At 39.1% G+C, this 23794-nt stretch overlaps 5 protein-coding genes and 1 non-coding gene across 15 annotated transcripts; 4 read left to right on the forward strand and 2 right to left on the reverse strand.

Annotated features, from left to right (window-relative positions):
• The first annotated feature begins 592 nt into the window (after positions 1-592).
• Positions 593-1723, forward strand: LOC103960781 (NAC domain-containing protein 83-like). The gene has a single exon (XM_009373264.2). The coding sequence runs from the start codon at positions 593-595 to the stop codon at positions 1721-1723; it is 1131 nt and encodes a 376-aa protein (XP_009371539.2).
• A 1519-nt stretch (positions 1724-3242) lies between these two features.
• Positions 3243-4460, forward strand: LOC103960782 (NAC domain-containing protein 82-like). The gene has a single exon (XM_009373265.2). It carries the CDS (start codon positions 3243-3245, stop codon positions 4458-4460), a length of 1218 nt encoding a protein of 405 aa, XP_009371540.2.
• A 267-nt stretch (positions 4461-4727) lies between these two features.
• On the reverse strand, positions 4728-6961 carry LOC103960741 (protein EARLY FLOWERING 4). Of its 3 annotated transcripts, none has more exons than XR_007250911.1 (3): positions 6303-6960; positions 6110-6156; positions 4728-5325 (listed from the first exon to the last, which is right to left on the reverse strand). XR_007250911.1 is itself a non-coding variant. In XM_009373220.3 (2 exons), the coding sequence occupies exon 1, from the start codon at positions 6751-6753 to the stop codon at positions 6316-6318; it is 438 nt and encodes a 145-aa protein (XP_009371495.2). In that variant the 5' UTR covers positions 6754-6961; the 3' UTR covers positions 6001-6156; positions 6303-6315. The 3 variants fall into 3 exon arrangements, 1 of the variants encoding a protein (XP_009371495.2); XR_007250913.1 differs by lacking the exon at positions 4728-5325 and adding an exon at positions 5525-5959 and having other exon boundaries at positions 6303-6961; XM_009373220.3 differs by lacking the exon at positions 4728-5325 and having other exon boundaries at positions 6001-6156; positions 6303-6961.
• A 1407-nt stretch (positions 6962-8368) lies between these two features.
• LOC103947872 lies at positions 8369-10989 on the forward strand. 8 transcript variants are annotated; one of them, XR_007250930.1, is made up of 5 exons: positions 8369-9229; positions 9409-9450; positions 9564-9609; positions 10256-10300; positions 10402-10989. XR_007250930.1 is itself a non-coding variant. In XM_048564380.1 (3 exons), exon 3 carries the CDS (start codon positions 10408-10410, stop codon positions 10879-10881), a length of 474 nt encoding a protein of 157 aa, XP_048420337.1. In that variant the 5' UTR covers positions 8957-9229; positions 9564-9609; positions 10256-10407; the 3' UTR covers positions 10882-10989. The 8 variants fall into 8 exon arrangements, 3 of the variants coding, with proteins under 3 accessions (XP_048420337.1, XP_048420338.1, XP_048420336.1); XR_007250931.1 differs by lacking the exon at positions 9409-9450 and having other exon boundaries at positions 8946-9229; positions 10222-10300; XR_007250932.1 differs by having other exon boundaries at positions 8948-9229; positions 9409-9609; positions 10222-10300.
• A 1539-nt stretch (positions 10990-12528) lies between these two features.
• On the forward strand, positions 12529-12657 carry LOC125468650. Its single transcript, XR_007251035.1, has one exon. It is a non-coding gene; the product is annotated as a U6atac minor spliceosomal RNA (small nuclear RNA).
• Positions 12658-21915: 9258 nt separating this feature from the next.
• LOC103939220 (2-oxoglutarate-dependent dioxygenase AOP2-like) lies at positions 21916-23759 on the reverse strand. The gene is made up of 3 exons (XM_009349285.3): positions 23328-23759; positions 22401-22728; positions 21916-22192 (listed from the first exon to the last, which is right to left on the reverse strand). Exons 1-3 carry the CDS (start codon positions 23702-23704, stop codon positions 21944-21946), a joined length of 954 nt encoding a protein of 317 aa, XP_009347560.1. The 5' UTR covers positions 23705-23759; the 3' UTR covers positions 21916-21943.
• Positions 23760-23794: the final 35 nt, after the last annotated feature.

The following is a 23794-nucleotide window of genomic DNA, read 5'->3' on the forward strand; positions in this document are numbered from 1 at the left end:
TCGATATTTTTTACACTTCTAAATTGTAGTTTGGACCATGAATTAAAAATTATTGGCGACACAACAATTTTGGCTATTCCACTAAAAAATATTTTCCAATATTGAAATTTCCTTTTACCCTTTTCGATATTCCTTTGGGATAATTAAAACACACTCATCCACCGTGGGATGGGATTAGATCCAACGGGTCAGGATTGCCCAGAACACTTATAAAGAACTCCACGCGTAGGCTCGTCCGAGTTCAAAGTTGAAACACACAAACACTGAATTTATCCAACACGGTTTCCAACTTCCTGTGGCGGCACAGCGGCGGTGCTCCGCGAACAACTCGGGACAAAATCTATCTACTTTTCCTATCCATCGTAGGATATTTCAAATTATTCTGAACCCCTAACCACGTGACTATTTTGCCCACCCAACGGCTACTTTCGTGAAACTCGCCCAGCCGTAGATGAGATTAGATCAAACGGCAGAGACATGGGAAGAAAAAGTATATAATCACCTAGCCCTGTAAGGAAAGATCTCATACGATTTCGCACCAAAAGAGAGAGTGTCTGAAACAACAGAGAAAAACCCTAACGAGGTCTTAACAATGGAGGAGGGTTATGGTGGTATTGTGCCGCTGGGTTTTTATGAAAATCAGCTGCTGGGTTCTAACGGAATGCCGCTGGGTTTTCGGTTTCATCCGACCGATCAGGAATTGATCAGTTTCTTCCTTTACAACAGATTCCTCCACACAGAGTACTGCGAGAATTTAATCTACGAGTTCGACCTCTTCGGCAAGACTCCACCGTGGGTGGTTTGGGAGAATTTCGGTGGACCGGGACTTGAAGATCAAGATTTGTACTTCTTCTGCCAACTCAAGCCTAGAAGCCAGGCGCGCATCAAACGTGAAATTGACGCCGGAGGTACGTGGAGCGAATCCAATTCCAAGCCGGTAAAGGATTTGCAGAATGAAAAAGCTATTGGGAAAAAGAGGAATTTGCGGTATGAGAAAGAAGGGTGTGAGCATGACGGTGAATGGCTCTTGGAAGAGTACAGCATTCTTCCTAGTGTATTTGGTGGCGCTGATGACTCCGATCACGAAATTGGGAAGGTAGTTCTCTGCCGACTTAAAAAGAATTCTAGGAGCGGAAACAAGAAGAATTTTTCGAATTCAACCCAACAAGTGAACGAGCAGCCGGCGAAAAAGAGAGCAAGAAAAGAAGTCAAGGAGAAGCCGGCGAAAAAGAGATCAAGAAAAGAAGTCAAAGAGAAGCCAGCAAAAACAAAGGCAACAAACAAAGTGGGTTCGCAAAATACTACTAGCGTAATCACCCATACCATTGAGGAACTACAAAACTGCCCTAGTACTAGCAGTGCTCCCTTCCTGCCCTTCGATGAAAGCAATTACAAGATGATTAGTGACGCTATTAATCATGATCAGCAGTGCATAAGCAACATTGACGGTAGTACGATGCTTGCAAATTTTTCCGGTCATGATTATGTGCCGAAAAGCTTGGTCAGCGAAGGTGATGATTCGCTTTTGAAGGATGAAGATTTACTTTTTGATAACGGTGAAGATATGTTTTTTGACCTCGACGATTTGTTCGCACCATTAGACTGTGAATCTGCGTGGTCACAAGAGAAGCTGCCTCAGATTGACGAAACTCAAGTGCCTTTGCCGTTGGATGGGATGAATTGTTGGAACGATTGTTTGTGGATGGGCAATTGTGTTCAGTGATCAGTAGAGGAGACGTTCTGTCAAACTTCGACAGCGAGAGATTGTAATTTCTTTTTTAATCTATCTAAAGGTGTTTATATATAAGATGTAATTGTGACTACGGCTACGGCTGTCTAATTTCGATGGCTAGAGATTATAATTTCTTGTGTAGTTTATATAATATAAGATGTTTCTTTGATTTCTTGTTATTGAGTTAATTCCTGAGTAAATTCTTTATAATGATGAACGTGTAATTGATTGGTTAAGCACACAAAATCATTGGCATTACACTGAAAGAATCCATGGCGGTAAATATTCCGTCGGAGCCAATAAAGGATCGCTCACATGTTTGTTCGGAAAAGTTTAATCACATAAATATAGAACCAATTCAGATCCAAAGGACAAATGAGAGATTATGAAGAGAAAAATGAAATCATAACATCCCCCACAGAATTCAAAGACATCCCAGTAACAGGACCACCACGTCTCTTGAGACAATCCATGTTGTTGCACCTTGGTACATCTGTTCACGCAGAACTCAGACATCCAGGCACATTTGTCGTTGCTAATGTCCTTTGAGGTTGCTTGGAATTGAAGTTTCAAATTTACCTCCCGTGGGCTTTCTTAAATCAACTCATCCTAATCGGACCACTGTCTGATTGTTAATCTAACAATGTGTAACGATCCCGTCATCATCATGACCTGCATTTTTTTTTATTTTTTTTTATGTTTTTGTCAAACGATAGTTTTGAGTCCATCTGATTCTATGCAATCCCAATTTAAGACGCGTGAAACACCACATTTTACACTTGTATTTCCATGTACTTGCTAAAGAATCAATGCTAGTGACCGGCATAACCTACTCTACTATCTACAGATATCTTCCCAGCACTGTGAGAGCGAGGGCTTCACTTGAATAATTTTAACGGTACAAAATTCCAATATTGAACGCTGACTTCGGTGTCAAACACCAAAGGCCGCCGTGCAGCCGCTAATAAGAAAAAGTAGAAAATCACGACTCCTATTTTTTTCATGTTAAAATACGAACATTTCAAACTTCCATTAGTACCCTTTTCCAGATTCCATTAGGATAATTAAAACACAATCATCCACCGTGGGATGGGATTAGATCCAACGGGTCAGGATTGCCCAGAACGCATAAGAACTCCAAGCGTAGGCTCTTCCGAGTTCAAAGTTGAAACGCACAAACAGTGATTGTATCCAACCCGGTTTCCAACTTCCAGTGGTGGCACAGCGGCGGTGCTCCGCGAACAACTCGGGACAAAATGTGTATACTTTTCCTTACCACGGTGGGATATTTCAAGTTCTTTTGAACCCCTAACCACGTGACTATTTTGCCCACCCAACGGCTACTTACGTCAAACTCGCCCAGCCGTAGATGAGATTAGATCAAACGGCAGGGACATGGGAAGAAAAAGTATATAATCACCTAGCCCGGTAAGGAAAGATCTCATACGATTTCGCACCAAAAGAGAGAGTGTCTGAAACAACAGAGAGAAACCCTAACGAGGTCTCAACAATGGAGGAGGAGGGTTATGGTGGTATTGTGCCGCTGGGTTTTTATGAAAATCAGCTGCTGGGTTCTAACGGAATGCCGCTGGGTTTTCGGTTTCATCCGACCGATCAGGAATTGATCAGTTTCTTCCTCTACAACAGAGTCCTCCACAGAGAGTACTGCGAGAATTTAATCTACGAGTTCGACCTCTTCGGCAAGACTCCACCGTGGGTGGTTTGGGAGAATTTCGGCGGGCCAGGACTTGAAGATCAAGATTTGTACTTCTTCTGCCAACTCAAGCCTAGAAGCCAGGCGCGCATCAAACGTGAAATTGACGCCGGAGGTACGTGGAGCGAATCCAATTCAAAGCCGGTAAAGGATTTGCAGAATAAAAAAGCTATTGGGAAAAAGAGGAATTTGCGGTATGAGAAGGAAGGATGCGAGCATGATGGTGACTGGCTCTTGGAAGAGTACAGTATTCTTTCCAGTGTAGTTGGTCGCGCTGATGATTCCGATCACGAAATTGGGAAGGTGGTTCTCTGCCGACTTAAAAAGAATTCTAGGAACGAAAACAAGAAGAATAATTCGAATTCAACCCAACAAGTGAGCGAGCAGCCGGCAAAAATGAGAGCAAGAAAAGAAGTCAAGGAGAAGCCGGCGAGAAAGAGAGCAAGAAAAGAAGAGAGCGAGAAGCCGGCGAAAACAAACAAGAGAGCAAGAAAAGAAGAGAGCGAGAAGCTGGCGAAAACAAAAAAGAGAGCAAGAAAAGAAGAGAGCGAGAAGCCGGCGAAAACAAAGGCAAGAAACGAAGTGCGATCACCAAATACTACTAGAGTGATCACCCATACCATTGAGGAACTACAAAACTGCCCTAGTACTAGCAGTGCTCCCTTCCTGCCCTTCGATGAAAGCAATTACAAGATGATTAGTGACGCTATTAATCATGATCAGCAGTGCATAAGCAACATTGACGGTAGTACGATGCCTGCAAATTTTTCCGATCATGATTATGTGCTGACAAGCTTGGCCAGCGAAGGTGATGAGCCACTTTTGAAGGATGAAGATTTACTTTTTGACAACGGTATGTTTTTTGACCTCGACGATTTGTTCGCACCATTAGACTGTGAATCTGCATGGTCACAAGAGAAGCTGCTTCAGATTGACGAAACTCAAGTGCCTTTGCCGTTGGATGGGATGAATTGTTGGGACGACTGTTTGTGGATGGGCAATTGTGTTCAATGATTAGTAGATCGACGTATAGGTGACGACGAGCTGTCTAATTTCGACGGCGAGAGACTGTAATTTCTTTTTTAGTCTATATAAAGATGTTTATATATAAGATGTAATTGTGATCACTACGGCTGTTTAATTTCGACTGCTGGAGATTGTAATTTCTTTTGTAGTTTATATAATATAAGATGTTTCTTTGATTTCTTCTTGTTATTTAGTTAATTCCTGAGTGAATTCGTTATGATTGGTTAAGCACAGAAACTCATTGGCATTACAGTCAAAGAATCCATGGCGGTAAACATTCCGCCAGAGCCAATAAAAGATCGACCACAATGTTTGATCGGAAAAGCTTAATCACGTAAATGTAGAATCCAAAGGACAAATAAGAGATTGCATAATTATGAAGAGCAAAATGAAATCATTATATTCCCTACAACATTCAAAGACGTCTCATTAACAGGACCAACACGTCGCTTGAGACAATCCATGTCGTTGCACCAAGGCACATGTGTTCCTGCAGCATTCAGACATCCAAGCACATTGTCATTGCACCATGCCGTTGCTAATGTCCTTTGAGGTTGCTTGGAATTGAAGTTTCAAATTACCTTCCGTGGCCTTTCTTAAATCAACTCATCCTGATCTGACCACTGTCTGATTGTTAATCAAACAATGTGGAACAATCCTGTCATCATCATGACCTGCATTGTTGTTGAGTCCATCTAATCCAAAGCAATCCCAATTTAAGACGCATGAACACCGCATCTTACGCCTGTATTCCCATGTACTTGTTAACGAATCGCTGCTAGTTACCAGTCATAACCTACTTTACTATCTACATCTGCCCAACACTGAGAATCACCGATTTGTCCCTAATTCCCTATACGCAAGAAGTCACCAAAACAAGATTAAGAAAATCATTAGTAGTCTTCTCACAGACTTCTCCATACATCAAAATAAGGCCGAGTTATCAATGTAAAACCTAGAGAATTAGGGACGAAGGAGATTAAAGAGATGCAATGCAACACTCTGAAGGCATATGGATGACACGATAACTGATCTCACCAAAGCGAACAATATCTCAAAGCACATTATAATAAAATTTCACCAGTACAGAACTACACCCATCTTTAGTTTCTTATGCACCCAACATGTAGGGTATTAACTTTAACCGTTTTCATCTCCAATTTAAAGCCTAGATCAAAGGGACATAGTTACATAAGAAACAAACAACTTAGGACTGATCATCATACTATTCTGCTAACTCATTTCAGATGAGAAAGCATTGAAGGATAACGAAAAATACGACATAAAAAAATTGGATCCTTTTTGTAGACTAAGCTATGTTCATAGGATCATTATTCCATAAAAACATTATAAACCGATATAATATCGCTATAAACAATGGGTTAGGAAAGTTAAACCCAGTATCTGACCAACTGGCTTGGACACGAGAACCCTTGTGCTCGCCCATCCTGTCTTGACCACTAGTTGCATAACGTGAAGGAGCCATCCTACTCAATTGCCAACAGTGCAATTGTACAGAACAAAGCAATTGAAACGCAATGCACAATCCATCCACATTACAACAAAGGAATTAAAATGCTGACAGTTAAAAAAAAAAGAGTACAACAAGGTGAATTTAAACAGGAGAACATAAATACCTTGTAATATCTGCGGGTCGAAGACAAGCAATCCCGCAGCCTTCATCCTTTTACAACAAATACCAAACAAACACTGAATTAAGCAAAGGTTTTCGACATTTCACAACATTACCAAACATTAATGTCTACAACAATGCAGGCATTTCATCAAACAGTTTACAGGCAGACTCTCAAACACAAACAGAACACTCACAACGTCATCGAAATCACTGCGATTCAACGCCCGACTTCACCGGATCCAATTTCCGATCCCCTGTCTCGCCGCTGTCGTTGTCGTTCTTGGCGGGGGTTATGGCGGCGCGGTGCTGGTGGACAATGCCGGAGAAATTGGCCGACAAATCGGAGTAAATCGAGATGACTTTGGAGATATTGGAGTTGATCTCGCGGATTAAGGAAACGTTTCTGGTGAGGTTGTCGGGGGCTCTGGACTGGTGGTTGTCGTTGGCCTGCTGGATCAAGGCGCGGTTCTGATCCAGTACGGACTGGACCTGCATAAAGCTCTTGCTCAGCGCCTCCCAGACCTCCACGTCGACCTCCTGATCCAATTCATCGTCGCTGCGTTTGCTCCGCTCCTCAGCCGCGCTCAGGCGGCGCTTGCGGGTTTTGTGGCGGTGGATGTTGGCTCTGGTGGCGTCGTCGTCCATGGCCGTCAACTTTCATCAAAGACGACGGTTTTCAAGTGTGGGCATTCATTTATACTCGATGATCAACCACTTTTTGGATTTATTTTTCCTCAGATTTTGTGTGTGGCTTTTTGAAGAAAACAAATGAAGAAATGTTAGGACAGGAAATGAATGGAATTTTGATCATTTGACCCGCCGACTTGTGAAGTGGCGGTTTTGGGGGGTTTCGCCGGTTGGCTGAGTGCAAGTGATTAAAAATAAAAAAAACTAATGAAATTGTTTTGAAATTTTTTGAGATTAACGATAAGGATAAAATAAAGAGTAAAGTGAATAATATCAAGATTGACTTTTCAGTGTAAAAATATGATTTTTCGTTTAAGTAAACAGTACCGGAAGCTTTTCGTTAAAGTTCTCTAAAAATAATTCGTAACAATTTTAAGGTTTTTTTGGTCGTGTAATATTTTTTTGTTTCTTTGAAAAATATTTTTCTAATACATACCATATCAACGGATAAGAGAATGAGTTAAGCTTTACAATGATCTAATCATAATAAATTAGTTCAAATTTGTCTTGGAGAGAATTAAATTTACCTCTCACTCGCAAGTGAAAAGGTTTATCACTAGAAATTAGTGCAAGTGACTTTTTTGGAAAATAAATAACCACTAGTACAAAAACATGTTTGCGCGACGAAAACTTGTGCGACGCAGCTAACTGCGTCGCGCAAAGTATGTTTGCGTGACGTTAAACACAAAACGTCGCGCAAAGTGCAGTCACGCAAAGGCCATTTGCGCGACGTTTTGTGCGTCCCGCAAGATTTTGGTGCTAAAGAAAGTAAGTTTTACCGCTTTTTCTGTTGACTTTGCGTGACGCAGGGTTGCGTGAGTCGCGCAAAACAGCTTTGCGCGACGCACGTGAACTTACGTCGCGCAAAACATCTTTGCGCGACGCCACATACGTCACGCAAAGTCAACGACTTTTCTTTCCTTTACTTAATCAGTTTGGGTGGTAGAAACTGCAAACTAGTTGCAGCAGCTACCTCCCTCCCTCATCTTTGTTCTAAACGTTCTCCAATTCTCTCCGTTCCTTAATCTATTTGTATCCGGTAAGCAATTTGATTTTGTATATGCAACTTTGAATTGAGAATTCAAACTAAAACTACTAATTTGATTTTGTACAGGATTTTTGTATACAATTATCATTGAAGAACGAATTTGAAGGTATTTTTTTCATATTGCATATGGGATTTTTGTATATGTACCTTTGGTTACTTGCTATGCCCTTTTTTGGTAATGGTGGAGTTTTAAGAGATTGAATTTTGATGTAATCTTTATTAATTTTACCTATTAAAAGGAGTGAGATTGTAGATATATTGTTGAAGACTTGTTTGGGCTTCATTTGAATACTTTATCGAGGTTAACTTATATATTTACATAGAAGAAATTGTAAGAAATGTTGGTTTCCCCTTGAAATTTCCTTAATTTGTGCTATACGGTTGAATTGAGGGTAAATGCCCACTTTCGACCCATCCCTCTCTCCCTTACAATTTCCTTAATCATGTTTATTAATATATGATATGAAGTGGTTGAACTTTGAACAAATTGTGTTTCAATTAGACATTATATATTTGGTTTTTTTTTCGTTAATTTTTTAGTGGATTTTGGAGATTTTATGGATTTCAGGATTCAATTACTTTCCATTTTTCATATTTAGTCACCAAGTAGTTGAAGTAGGAGTGCTTTGTTGTTGACCAATTCAACTTGGCTATCGTTTTCTTTTGAGTTTTGGTTCGACCTTTTGAGTTTTTTTAAATATAACTTTGCGCAACGCTAGAGTGAGCCAATGCGTCATGCAAAGGCTGTTTGAGTTTTTTCTTCTTTTTTTTTCAGACATTTTGCATGTACATTCATATACTTTATAATTAAATACTTTTTCTTGGTTTATTATTTATTTTTTAGAATTTAATTACAATATGTATTAAAACATAAACCAAAAATATTTTTGTCAAAAAAAAAAAAAAAGTGTTTGCACGACGAAGAAGTTCCATAGGTCACGCCAAGTGTCTTTGCGCGACCTCTGGGATGCGTCAGGCAAAGTATCTTTGCGCGACGTCATGTATACGTCATGCAAAGTATCTTTGCGCGACGTCGAGAGACGTGTGTCACGCAAATTGTATTTGCGTGACGTCATGTGCGTCACGCAAGGTGTTCTTAATACTTTCCCCGAGTATAAATACTTTGGTTTAGGAGAATAGGCTTGATTCAATGAGATTTGGATTCATGAGTTATAGCCATCTGAGATAGGCAATAGTGTTTGCATTCTTTAGAAAAAATTTAGGAGCTACAAAACTATGCTTTAAATTTGAGTTTTGTGATTACTATTTTTGTTCTTTATCTTACTAAAATTTTGGTAAACTTTCAGCAACTCTTGCACAGCGAAATGACTCCCACCACCCAACAAACGCAACTGCTGCAATTTCAATTGCAGTTCTTGAAGAAAGGTAAGCCTATGTTCTGTACAAAGTCTTGGATTTTTTTATATGGGGTTTTATTTTTTTGTGCTTTTTTTTTGTTCTCTTGAGAATATTAATATTGTTGAGTTATTAAATTCAACTATTGCATAGGTTAAATTTTACTTCAAATTGTAGTAATTGTCATACAAGTTTATATTTTTGTATAGAATTGCAGACGGTTTGAATTTTGGATGGAGTTTAGAATATTTGTAAGTTGGTTCTGTTGTGGGATCTCCATGTAGCAAATTTATCCTACTTTGTATTTCTAAAATCGTAGGTTAGTTTGTCTATTGTAGCTATATAATTCTTCCATGTTTTTCAGATCATGGAGTGAGTTTCTCATGCTGAGATTGTAACCCAATCAATAAGTAAGTGAAACACAGAAGTTCTATATCTCATGTTAGTTTTGATCCATTTCTAAAAATCCTATGCATGGTACAAGAAAAACATTTCTTTGCTGCAAAGAAGAGTAAACTACTGAACAACAATGTCAAAAGTTGGGACCTAGAAAACAAGATATTTGCAACAAAAAAAAAAAAAAAAACGAAAAAAAAAAAGGGAAATCTAATGATCAAATTCAAGAAATATTTAATCTCACAAAATTTTAAGCCAATCAGTTACGCAGCCAAATCAAATTCTATGAAATTCTAGCAAAATACAACCCCAATAGAACACAAATGAACGATAAAAAATACGAAATATCAACAACCAAATTCGGTAAAATAACAAACCACAGCGAAAAATCAAATATTTGGCGATGAATAAGATAATTTTTTACTGCGTATTATACTACATGGATGTAAATAAGATAATTTTTTCATATCAATTGTTCTTTATAGAACATAGGGATGTAAATAGATTTTGATATGGAACTGGAAAGAAGAATACCAAATGAAGCACTTATTTGTTGAGATATTTATTTTTGCTTGGAAAAAAATTGAGATATTGTGGATTATTATTGACATATATAAAACTATAAGCTTTTGATATTGGATTATTATCGACGTGTTCAAGGACGTTTACGTTCGACCTGGCAATGAGATCGCTGAGCAGCTTCATGTAAGTAGATGTAATTGTTATTATTCTTATATTTATGAATCGTTCAAATATTATTTATATTTTGTTATTAACCATTATACGTTTTTTCTTTATTATTACAGGCTACTATGGTGGAAAAGGGCGATGCTGTTCTCCAAGAAGCAACATCGCAACTTCCCTCGGAAACCCCGATGGAGGACGTCACTTTACCTGAGGATGTAGGTTTTCAGATCATGACTGAGGTCCTAGATCAAAATTACGGTCGTCGTCATGGCAAGGTTGTTCGGGGTATGGGGAAGGCGCGGGTTCGTGAGACGGGTGCCTCTTCTTCCAAATCGACCACAGGAGAGGTCAACGCCCTGAAGGAGGAAGTGACAACCCTTAAAGGTCAGCTTGCAGCCCAGGACGAGCAGATAAAGGCCCAAAGTGAGCAGATGATGGACCAGAGCGAGCATATAAAGGCGGAGAATGAGCAGATGAGGGCCCAGATGAGTATGATTGTACATGCCTTAGCGGTGTCCGGTCTCCAAATCCAGCTGCCAGCACCTGATCTTACTCCACCTTCGACCTCCCAGCCACCTCACCTACCCGATACCCAGTAGTTTTCAAACCTAGAAGACTACTTGTTGTAGTTTTTTCTTTTTTTGTTTAGACATCTTGTATGCACATTTTCATATATATGGTTTATAATTAAATTTTTTCTTGGTTTATTGTTTAGAATAATTAAAATATTTATTAAAAATTAAATCAAAAATATTAATAAATCAAAAATATTTTTGTCAAAAAAATTAAAAAAAAATAAAAACATAAAAAGTTTGCGCGACGAAGAAGTTCCATAGGTCACGCAAAGTGAGTTTGCGTGACGTAGGTATGTGTCACGCAAAGTGTCTTTGAGTGACGCCAACCAACTTTGCGTGACGCATCCTACGTCACGCCAACCCACTTTGCGTGACGCATCATACGTCACGCCAACCCACTTTGCGTGACGCACACCTACGTCACGCAAACCCACTTTGCGTGACGTACACCTACGTCATGCCAACCCACTTTGCGTGACGCATGTTACGTCACGCCAACACACTTTGCGTGACGCACACCTACGTCACGCAAACCCACTTTGCGTGACGCATGTTACTACGTCACGCAAAGACACTTTGCGTGACGCATGTAACTTCTTCGTCGCGCAAAACCTTCTTTCACAGGCGTGGCGCGACGCCTGTAGCGCGACGAAGGTTCGTCACGCAAATTTTTGCGCGATGTTTTTTTGACTTTGCGCGACGTTTTTTTGACTTTGCGCGACGAATGACCTACGTCACCCAAAGTATTTTTTGTACTAGTGAACGCACCCCTTTTGGTTTTTACGCTCTCATATGCTCCATGTTTAATGTTATCTGTTGTTTTCAATTTATTCAATACTACATGAAGCCACATACTACGTGTGTTTAAATATAAAAGAGATGTTTAAATATAAAAGAGAGAAGTCGGGGAGAAACGTGAGCGAGAGAAGGAAAATATAGTTTTGTTAATATGTAGTTTAGATGATGGTTTGGAATAAAAATGAAGCGTGAGAAACTAAAAATGGTGTGTGAAAACCAACTCGTTATGTCTTTACGTTGTAAGAAATTTTCACAAACACCTTCCAAACAAAAAATTTTGCATTGTGCACACGAGTACATTTTCACCATTTCAAAACCCTTAGACGACAAGATAAAAATTATGTGGGCTACACAAGGTTCTAAAAGACACTAGGCGCTAGTCAGGCCGCAGGCTAGGGCTAGCATCTAGACGGTTAGGCAGGCGCTTAGGCGGATTTAAGTAAATCTATTATATTTCGTGTAAATAAGTGTGTGTTTATACTTAAAATATATATAATTTCATCATAAACTACAAAATAGAATGACATATATATTATGAAGTATTGAAACATAATAAAAACATGGAGAACAAGTATATAATGTGTATTCATTTAAGTATTCAATACGTCTTTACAATTTATTGAAAAAAAAATAATGCAAAATGAAAGTGATATATTTTTTTGTCCAAGTGAGTCACAATCTAATTGGATGCCTAGGCGGATTTGTGCGGGCTAGGTGGTCTAGCCCGATACCTCAACAGGTGTAGGCATCATTTCTTAATTTTCAAATATTTAGACATTAATCAGGACAGTGACCAGTGACTATAACTTGTCTTCGAAAAAGCGGATGATACAACAGTTACATGGCAGAATTTTTCAAAGTTAATTGTTTGATGTGTTCGTAGAAAGGAGAGATGGTTGGCATCTCCCCTGACAGGGACGGGAACAGCTTCCGAGCTTACCTGTTACCACACATCCGGTTAAGGCCACCCAACCTTGTGGTGGATCTATAACCCAATTTTGTAGCCAAAAAAAAAGTTAATTGTTTGACGGAGTTTTGCTGCAAAAAATAAGATACAAAACTTTATCTAGCTAGTTTGGCTCGGTTTGATTTTTCATAAAGAAGGTCATCTTTCTTGCATCCCTACTCCAAATTTCTCTAGCTTAGTTTGATTCAAGCAAAAAGGGTACATCGATGGCCAGTAAATAGTTAACCTCTTGCAGGAGAACTGATCGAGGGCTTTCGTAATAAGTTTAGAGTTTGAGCACAAGCTTTTGTACTAATGCTCCAAAACTTGATTCCCTTGACGTCAAGCTGGATAGCTTGTTAAACTTTGCTTTGTTGATCTCCCGTACGGAGAACACAGCCTAATGGGAATTTGCAGATGTGGAAGATATTCTCCAGTATGCATAACAGCCTGATCTGCAGTGAGATCAGGCCAGCAAAAGCCATCTGCTTCAGCTGGCCTATTAGTGACCTGTTATTGAGAAGCACAAATTGTTAGTTCGTCTCAAGAACAGAAACTGTGAATGATACTATCAGATCCATTTGAAGGAAGGGATGAGATGGTGAAGTGCTTAAAAGAATGGTTAAAGATAGATATATATACCTCTGGTAAATCAAAGATTCGATGCTTAAATACCATCACGATCAGCTTCATCTTCATCCTTATCTTGGTTTTCTGAAGCTACCCCAGACATCTCTTCAGAACTAGGTTTCGTTTGTGCATGTATCACCTGTTGAATAAGAAGAGTATCCAAGATAACTCTAATGATCCCAAGAAGAAGAAAATAGAACACACTCTTAAAGAAAGCTCACAAAACAAACTAATTAGCAAAGCTTTTCTTATTTAGCTCTAGGCTTTGTATTTCCTTGGATGATTTACAATGCTTGAGAACTTGGGTATTTATAGCAAACCAAATGAATAAACTAAGATTATTTATTACCACACAAAACACATTAATTTCACCTAATTTATTTTTATTCAACCATGCCTAACATTGCCTAATTTTCCATACCTAACTTTGACATTGATTTTCAACATCTTTGACATTGATTTTCAACACTCCCCCTCAATGTCAGCTCTCATTCTTTGCACTGTGCTGAGCAGACAGCGAAAATTTTCGAGCTTGCCTGTACTTAAACTTTTTGTGAACAAGTCCGCAACTTGATCATTTGTCTTGACCTGTCTCATCTCAATCTCTTCTTGCAGAACCTTTTCTCTGATAAAGTGGTAATGTACCTCCACATGCTTAGTTCTTGCATGAAAGACTGGATTTTCCGCCAAGCGAATTGCCGATTGGTTATCACAGTACAATGGTACTGGATAATCTACTGGTTGATGTAGATCACTCATCAACTGTACCAGCCATGCATTCTCTTGAGCTGCCATTGCTGCTGCTCTATATTCTGCTTCAGTGGTTGACAATGATACCGTCGGCTGTCTCTTGCTACACCAAGAGATGGTTCCAGAACCAAGCTTAAACACATACCCAGTTGTTGATCTCCTGGTATCATGATCTCCCGCATAGTCAGCATCACAATAACCAACTAACTTGCAGTCTTCACCTTTCTTGTACAAAAGACCATAGTCAATTGTACTCTTCACATATCTTAGTATTCGTCGAACTGCTTCCAAGTGAGGCTTCTTTGGATTTTGCATGTATCGACTCATCACACCAACTGCATAAGAAATGTCAGGTCGAGTCAAGGTTAAGTAGATCAGACTACCTACCAATTGTCGATACATCGTCGCATCTTCCAAATCTTTTCCTTCATGTGCATTCATTTTGACATTTGGCTCCATCGGCGTAGAGATCAGCTTGCATTCGAGCATTCCGAACCTCTTCAATAAATCTTTGGAATACTTCTGTTGACAGAGAAATATTCCTTCTTGTGTGCGATCAACCTCTAGACCAAGGAAGTGCTTGAGTTGACCAAGTTCCTTCATTTGGAAACGGACTGATAAATTCTCCTTCGTCCGAAGAATTTCTGCCTCATCATCACCGGTTATGATCAAGTCATCCACATACACTAGCACGATAGCTAGCTTTCCTTCATTGGCTTTGACAAACAAGCTGGAATCTGCAGGTGTTACTGAATAACCACTTTGTGTTAGAAATTCAGCAATCTTACCATACCACGCCCTGGGTGCTTGTTTCAATCCGTAGAGTGCTTTCCGCAGTTTACACACATATTCAGGATGATCTTGGTTCTGAAATCCCATTGGTTGGATCATGTAGATCTCCCGATCCAGCTCTCCATGAAGAAAAGCATTCTTCACATCCATCTGCCACAGATTCCAATCTTTGTTGGCTGCAAGTGCAAGTAAGACTCGGACTGTTGTAAGCTTCGCCACTGGACTAAACGTTTCATCATAGTCTAGTCCGTACTGTTGAGAGAAACCACGAGCTACTAATCGTGCCTTATACCTCTCGATTGACCCATCTGGACGACGCTTTATCTTGTAAACCCACTTGCAGGATATGGGTTTCACATCTCTTGACTTTGGCACGAGATCCCAAGTCTGATTTTGCTGAAGTGCATCAAGCTCTTCTTTCATAGCTGTCATCCACTCAGAACTCTGCGATGCTTCTTCGAACGTCTCAGGTTCTGTTGCTTCATCAGTTATTGCTGCATTGGCATATTTGGGATTTGGTCTCCGTGCTCTTGTTGACCTTCGGAGTTGAGATTGTGGAGTTGATTCTTCCGGTACACTAGGCCCACCTTCTTCGTCTGGTTGTTGATACATGCCAGTTTGCCAAGTACTCTTAGGTACTTCTTGGTCGACATTGTCTCCAGTAAGCAAATCTTCAGGCTCATCTGGACTTGATTGGATTTGGGCAGCTTGGTCTCCCAGTTTCCCTTGCAACGTATCTTCAAACTCTTTTGGGTCAGGTGACGCCTCATTTTCTGAGCACCAACAAGATGATGCTTCTGCGTCCCATTCTTCCTCCACAGCTAGAGACGCAACGACATCCCAATCATCTTCAATTTCATTTTCTGAGCACCAACAAGATGATGCTTCTGCGTCCCATTCTTCCTCCGTAGCGAATAATGCTTCAGCATCCCAGCCATCTTCACTATTCTCCTTCGAACTGGAAGTAGCAGTATTACTTTCAACAGGCTCTTTCTTGGTCCAACAATCTTTCGCCATGTGGCCATTCTTTCCACAATTGTAACACTTGCCCTCAAATCTTTTATTATTTTGGGACTGACCACGATTGCCATGATACTTCGGAGCTCCCCCTGGCCGAGAACTCCCTCCTCCTTGATGACCTTTTTCCTTGTCACCATTTCTTTTAGATCCACCACCAGCACGCTGCTTAAAGCTGCCTTTGCTTTTGTTGGTGTAGAGCGCTTCCTCTTCACTCTTCAGTGAGACTCCTCCCATTTGCTTGGCCATAGCTTCTTGACTTGCAAGCAAATTTTCAAACTCAACAAGCGATGGTTGTGTCGGCCATCCTTGTATAGCGGCAATGAACCCTCGATATTCGGGTCTCAAACCATGGATAATTATTCTCTTCATTCTGGTTTCCCCAATAGGAGCTGTTGGATCTAATTCTGAAATTTCACGGCATATCGACTTCACCTTGTGAAAGTACTGGGCAATCGTCATGTCGCGTTGTACCATCGATAGCAGCTCATTCTCGAGAAGTTGCAATTTTGTATCGTTCCTCTTCGAAAAGAGTGTAACAAAAGTGTCCCATGCTTCCTTTGGCGTTCTAGCATCCCGAATGTGCTCCAACATCTCTTCTTCTATTGTGGTCTTTAAAGCAAACATTGATTTGCCTGCTTTAATTTTCCACTTCCGCAAGACGCCGTTAGCATCTTCTGCTGCCGGTTGTGTAGCTTCACTACCACCGACAACCTCCCACAAGTCTTGACCTTGAAGGTAAGACTCTATACACGTTGCCCACGTGTTATAGTTTTGGTTGTTGAGCTTCTTGATTCCTCCAACAACTTGAAGATCACCCATCGTATCGGCAAGACTTTGACTACACCGAGCAAGCTTGAGTGACTACCGTGCAGAGTAATACACTACTCTCGACACAAAGAAGCTCCCTCTCAAGGTTTGTGATAACCCCAGCAATAATCTCAAGAAACCTTTTCTGATGTGGAAGATCAGTCAAAACTGCAACCACAGAGCATACTCGGAATTCCAAGAGACTTTACAACCAATGCTCTACCAAGACCGATCCCTGACCGACTTGGCTCTGATACCAATTGTTGAATAAGAAGAGTATCCAAGATAACTCTAATGATCCCAAGAAGAAGAAAATAGAACACACTCTTAAAGAAAGCTCACAAAACAAACTAATTCGCAAAGCTTTTCTTATTTAGCTCTAGGCTTTGTATTTCCTTGGATGATTTACAATGCTTGAGAACTTGGGTATTTATAGCAAACCAAATGAATAAACTAAGATTATTTATTACCACACAAAACACATTAATTTCACCTAATTTATTTTTATTCAACCATGCCTAACATTGCCTAATTTTTCATACCTAACTTTGACATTGATTTTCAACATCTTTGACATTGATTTTCAACATCACCTCGATCAATGTGGGTCAATTTATAAGACTGAATGTAGGGTTAGGTTTCTGGAATTCTCCTCCGGTCCAAGTCATCTTTCATGTACTTATTAGACAAGTATCTATGTGTGTATATTTCTTTCCATTTTGTTTTTATTTTATTATTGCCGTTTTGGCAAGTAATCTTGCTATTTCATGAAAAAAATCTAAAAGAACAAAATGGAAAGAAAAAAATGAAGTACCCACACGCATATTTGTCCAATAAATACAAGAGGATGACCTGGATTAGATAAGAATACCAAAAACCTACCTCTCTTTGGACTATTTATTAAAAAAATTCCTCCGGATTTCCAAGTTTAGGCCTCTCCAATATGGGAAAGGAAGTGATTTTTTAGAGGAACTCTCTTTTCCTGCGTACTAAACACAATTTTTTTTTTTTTAATAAGGAGGACAATTGGTGGCAAAGCTACGGTTATCCACAAGGGGGCTGAAAAGACTCACATAGGCATTTCAGTCTCTTCCCTGGCCACAAGTCTGGTTTCCACACCATCAGCAGATTTCGAACCTGAGACCTCTAGTTTTTAATTTGAAGGAAGCCTCATAATTTGTCACTTACCACTGAGCCACCAGCTTGTGGTTTATTAAACATAATGTTAGATGGAAAGAAAAGATAACTTGTACAACGCGCGAGTAAAATAAGTCTCTCACTTCTTATATGCAAATGACCATGCACGTAGTCATTCCCTCTTTTCCTACGTACTAAAAGCAAACAATAAAATTACATGCATAGACATTTTTTCACATAAATTAACAATGTATTATCAACTAAGTCACTGAGGACACCAAGTTTTTCTCTTGAGGCCGATATAATTAATCAATATTGCATTTCTTTCATTCTTGGCTAACTTAATTATATAAATTTGATTTACTTAATATTACCCTTAAAAGCATATTTGGCATAGCGTAGGTACGCCAGTAGACGTGCATGTATCACCTCAATTTGTGTCAATTTTAAGACTGAATTTAGTTAGGTTTCTGGAATTCTCCTCGGGTCCAAGTAATCTTTTCATTGTGAGCGTAGGGTTTATCCTACTGTATTTGTTTTTATTTTATTGGATTTCTTATTACCGTTTTTGGCAAGTAACATTGCTATTTCATTTGTGTGACATCCCACATCGCCCAGGGGACTGATCCTTAAATGTATATTCTCATCCTACCTAGCACGAGGCCTTTTGGGAGCTCACTGGCTTCGGGTTCCATGGGAACTCCGAAGTTAAGCGAGTAGCGCACGAGAGCAATCCCAGGATGGGTGACCCACTGGGAAGTTGCTCGTAAGTTCCCAAAAACAAAACCGTGAGGGAATGGTAAGCCCAAAGCGGACAATATCGTGCTACGGTAGTGAAGCGGGCCTGGGTTATGATGGGGGCCCGGGCCGGGATGTGACAATTATCAATTGTGACATCCCACATCGCCCAGGGGACTGATCCTTAAATGTATATTCCCATCCCTACCTAACATGAGGCCTTTTGGGAGCTCACTGGCTTCGGGTTCCGTAGGAACTCCGAAGTTAAGCGAGAAGGGGGCTAGAGCACTCCCATGATGGGTGACCCACTGGGAAGTTGCTCGTGAGTTCCCAAAAACAAAACCGTGAGGGAATGGTAAGCCCAAAGCGGACAATATCGTGCTACGGTAGTGGAGCGGGCCCGGGAAGTAGTGCCACCCGGGCCGAGATGTGACAATCTGACTAATAATTTGGGGGGAGGGAACATTTACTTTTGTTCCTTTTATGAGTAGGGAAACTTTATACCTTCAAATTCATTGCATCTTTTCAACTAAAAATTTTAGTCTTGGAAGGAAAGAAAAAAATAACTTCTAAGCAGTGTTTAACATATTAATATATGTGGAAATATCGATACGCAAATTCATGAAAATATCAATAGACATATCGATGTCGATATAGGTTGGCTTCAACAAAAATTACAGAGATTTGCAACGGGATGGGTATATCAACTCATCTACATTTAGTCGAAATTAGAGAAAATTTTCACCAAAAGAGTTCAAAAGTTTGAAATCTACAATGGGTTTCGGCAATGTTGTAGTGAATCAGTAAATATCGTCGATATTCCTACAATGCCCTCACTTTAATAGAGAAGAACAATGAACAATTACCCAAAAAAATAGGGACAAAATAGCAATTTTACATTTTTTTATTGAATCTTCAAACACACGTTGTGTGTGGTTAATTATTTCTTTCTTTGTTTATGAATTTTTTTTAGGGTAAATTACATTTTCATACCTCAGGTTTGGGGTCTATTTCAATTTCTTACAACATCTTCAAAACGTTTCACTTTCATACCTTAAGCACTATTTTATTTCAAAATAATACCTCCGTTACATTTTTCATTCATTGATCCGTTAAATGCTGACGTGGCTGCCACATATATGCCACGTGGCTGCTAAATGTCTTCCATGTGGCAAAAAAAGATTTTTTTAATATTTTTTTAAACATGAATTTAAAAAAAAAAAAAAAAAGAACTTGAAAACACAGAAACCCACCCCACCCCCACAACCCCTCTTCTCCCTCCCAAGCATCCTAACCACCTCCCTCTCCTCCACTCTCTTCACCTCCCCTCCCATCCAAAAACCCATCCCATCCCACCCAAAACCTGAATTTTCCACCTATAAATAAATAAATAATTGAAATACACAGCGACCCACAGTCTGCAAGAAGAAGAAGAAGAAGAGGAGGAGGAAAAAAGAAAAAAGAAAAAATTGAAACTATCCCTTCCCCCCCCCCCCCCCCCAACAAAAAAAAAAACTAACCCACATCTGCAAGAAGAAGAAGAAGAAGAAGAAGAGGAAGAGGGAGGAAGAAAAGGAAAAAAAAAAAAAAAATTTGAAACTATCCCTCCCGTCTCCCACACCCCAACTAACCCACATATGCAACAATAACAAGAAGAAGAAGAAGAAGAGGAAGAGGGAGGTGTAAACACGAGAAATTCCTGAAACAAGCGACAAGAATACGTGTACAAAATATATTTAACGGATGATGAACGATGAACACTTTCTTCAAGGGCCGTCGGGGCTTGATCTTGAGTTGGTGGAAGTTCTTCAAGGGCCGTTGGGGCTTGATCTTGAAGGATGAACGGATGATGAACGATGAACAAAGAATGCTTTCTTGATCCTTCGGGATTTGCTTGAGAGCTTTAGAGTTTCAAGGCTTCTTCCTTTCTTCCTTTCTTTCTTTCTTCCTTCTTTTTTTCTTTCTTCCTTCTCCCCCCAAAATGAATGCCTTAGCTTCCTATTTATAGAATTCCAAAACTTGATTTTTGGATTTAAATAATCAGATGAAATAAATCATTTCTGCCAGGTATTGACACGTGTCATATTTGATGACTTTTCCAATTTATTTCGATTTTTCGTTGAATCACACGCTACATGTAAAATTTATGTGACACGTGAACGTTGAAATTTTAATTATTGGTCAACATTCATTTCACCGAATTTTTGATGTCTACAGGAGGAAGAAAGGAAAAAAAAAAAATTTGAAACTATCCCTCCGTCTCCACCCCCCAACCCCTCATGCGAAGATGATTTCTGGGATTTTTTTTTTCCTCCTTCTCCTCCTCCTCTTAATTTCTTCTTCTTCTTCTTCTTCTTCTTCTTCTTCTTTCTTCTTGTTGTAGGTTTAGGGATGTTGGGATGCTTGGGAGGGAGAAGAGGGGTTGCAGGGGTGGGGTGGGTTTCTGCTTTTTCAAGTTTTTTGTTTTTTTAAATTCATGTTTTGTTTTTGTTTTTTTTTAATTTTTTTTTTTTTGCCACATGGAAGACATTTGGCAACCACGTCAGCATTTAACACATCAATGGATGGAAAATGTAACGGATATATTATTTTGAAATAAAATAGTACTTAAGGTATGAAAGTGAAATATTTTGAAAATGTTGTAAAGAATTGAAATAGACCTCAAACCTGAGGTATGAAAATGCAATTTACCCTTTTTTTTATTAAAAAATATGTACAATAAAACGTCTACAACGTCATAAAGTTAGGACCATACTAATTTTATAACTTTACATAGGTTATTACTTGATAGAGGTGGAATTAAAAATATTATTTATTTACTTAATTATCCTTAATGAATGTTGAATTTCCTAAATAGGATTCTTAGGGTGCCAAGTGTTTTATTTCTTGCACATATATACTTTCTTCACTTGTACTCCAAGTTGTTGTTCCTTGAAACCCGTTGTCCATGCTAATCAAGTGGATATTAATGTATACCTCTAAATCATCCAAATGAGCAACAAGTTGTCTACGCTTTAACTGAAGAAGAAATCATTGTTGTAATTAGGCAAGAAGGAGAATGTGATAATCTTGAGGATGACAGCTTGGAAGTGTTTAAGGTTTCATGCCAAAAAGTTGTAAACATGCTTGAGAAGTTAGAACATTTTGGTTTCAACAAGAAAGTGTCTATGTTGACAAAGTATTACATACCAGCAAACTCAAAGAACTTTAGAAAAATATTTTAGTTCATCTTAAAAGTTTTTATATGTGATATTGCATATTTTTGTACTCATTGAAAATTATTACATTACCATAACCATAACATTATAAAGTGGGCATTCAACATATTTCCCACACACAACTTTCTTTATTCAATAGCAAAGAAACGGTCAAAGCGTACATTACTGTAATATTACGTGCAGTAGAGAAACTGCAGCAAGAAACGAAACGAAGACAGGGTGCCTCTCTCTTCTCAGATCAAAAGAGATCTTAAACACCACAGTAGGCTTTGATAGGATTCTTCGATTTCCGGGCCTCCTCATCAGTTTCATAGAAACGAAGGTAATCGAAATGACCAAATGGCTTATATTTTAAGGGGTGTTTTTCATCAACAAACTCTTCAGGTACCTGTACAACTCCATCACCTATATATGAGAATAAAGCCAGTGAATATCTTGCTTTCTTCTCTTTCAGGACGACTTGATGCTCACAGGCGGATATTCGGTCATTACTCCATGCCTACAAAATGAAAATAGAGAAAAAGAAAAAAAAGAAAGCAAAAGTGTGAGTTACGTTCCCTAGTGCAGTTTGCATTGTTCCCCTTACACCCGAGTTTGAATCCACTTCCCGTAAACTAATCAAGCAGTTTAGAATATCGTTTTGTAAAAGAACAAGTTGCAATACAACGATCTAAGCTAAAACGACATGGTATGTGGAAGTGACCCACCATGAATAAATCGGATGCCAACACTAGAAATGATGAAGGTGAAGAAGGTGCAGCCTCAATCCACTCGCCATCCTTTGTTTTGATCTGCAGGCCACCGACATCATTTTGGTGTAGTATGGATGTGAAATTCTTGTCCGTGTGAGGAATCAGTCCCAAATCAGTAGTCTCATTCGTAAGTTGTGATTTATAATTAATGCATCTAAGCTGGTAAGTGGTTGATGCCTTGTAAGAATCATAAAGCCTCCCCACACCATAAGCATCAAACACCATTCTTTTCACCATTTGATCCAATTCTACCACCACCTTTGAGAAGGAATGAACACTTTCACTAGTTCAAAGAACAAACATAATGTTAATTTTATATATTTATGCTCTTTTAATTACCATAGTTTTGAATAGTATATATACTATGCTTCCATTGTCAGAATTTAAATTCGGATAATTGATCAAGTTGATTCTTCACTAAATGTTTGATCTGAATCTAATCTGCTAGCATAAGTCTAGCGATATCCAACTTGTTTGGGACTGCTTTTGTTAGAAGTAGTTATGCTCATCTAAATGCTTCTTCATGAATGACTTCCTGAAGAATCATTTGACAACTGTTTTTCAAAAAGTACTTCTAGAACTTGGAAACACGTAAATTTTTACGACAAATGTAATTAGGAGTGCTCTTTAGCATTCCTCAACAGGTCCATATATACGTGCATAAAAAAAAGGAAAACTTTGGACTGAGTAATCAATTGCCGAAAAGAGTAATAAGGAGATTACAGAGTTATATCATATTGATGTACCCATCATATGATAAGTGATTTATACAACCAACATGAGATAAACTCATTAATTGACGTGATATGTATACATCACTTAGCACATTAGATGATACACCAATGTGGTACAAACATGTAGTCTCTCTAGCATTTTCCTTACCGAAAATGGTCATTTCCTGCTGGCCACATGATATTTGTGAAGCGTTGAGCTCCTTCTAAGGATGCTGGATCTTGAATGCCCAAGGTCTCATAGCGAGGATTGAGTGGAAGTTGGCCAAAATAGTTGTGGAAAGGCCTATCATTGGCCTTCTGCATTTTAGTTTCTAATGGAAGATCACATAGATCTTTTATCGCAGAAAAGATGGAGTTGTGAATTTCCAAAGTAGCTTTATTGTAAACAGCTTCAAAGCAGCTGTACTCTTCTAGTGCATGCTGGACTTGTTTGCATGCCAAGAGCCATGCATCTGTTCCAGGCTTCAAGTTTTCATCGGATAAGTCTACAACAGGAACCACCTTAGGCTGAGTTTTCGATATCATCGTCTCACTTGAACTATATCGATTTTAGCTAGGGTTTGGGAAATTACTGCACTGATATATCTTTGTAAATAAAGAGATGATGAATACTTG

This window comes from the organism of the source record quoted next, unplaced genomic scaffold (genome assembly GCF_019419815.1).
Source record: "Pyrus x bretschneideri cultivar Hongxiangsu unplaced genomic scaffold, Pyrus_bretschneideri_v1 Contig39, whole genome shotgun sequence".
In the NCBI taxonomy this organism is placed as follows: domain Eukaryota; kingdom Viridiplantae; phylum Streptophyta; class Magnoliopsida; order Rosales; family Rosaceae; genus Pyrus; species Pyrus x bretschneideri.

Excerpts from the sequence above, each read along its gene's own strand:
- LOC103960781 (XM_009373264.2), top strand. The coding sequence starts at position 593 with ATGGAGGAGGGTTATGGTGGTATTGTGCCGCTGGGTTTTTATGAAAAT.
- LOC103960782 (XM_009373265.2), top strand. The coding sequence starts at position 3,243 with ATGGAGGAGGAGGGTTATGGTGGTATTGTGCCGCTGGGTTTTTATGAA.
- LOC103960741 (XM_009373220.3), bottom strand. The coding sequence starts at position 6,753 with ATGGACGACGACGCCACCAGAGCCAACATCCACCGCCACAAAACCCGC.
- LOC103947872 (XM_048564380.1), top strand. The coding sequence starts at position 10,408 with ATGGTGGAAAAGGGCGATGCTGTTCTCCAAGAAGCAACATCGCAACTT.
- LOC103939220 (XM_009349285.3), bottom strand. The coding sequence starts at position 23,704 with ATGATATCGAAAACTCAGCCTAAGGTGGTTCCTGTTGTAGACTTATCC. Across the intron at positions 22,729-23,327 it reads GCAGGAAATGACCATTTTCG|TGAAAGTGTTCATTCCTTCT; the intron begins GTAAGGAAAATG and ends TCTTTGAACTAG. Across the intron at positions 22,193-22,400 it reads TGGCATCCGATTTATTCATG|GCATGGAGTAATGACCGAAT; the intron begins GTGGGTCACTTC and ends TTCATTTTGTAG.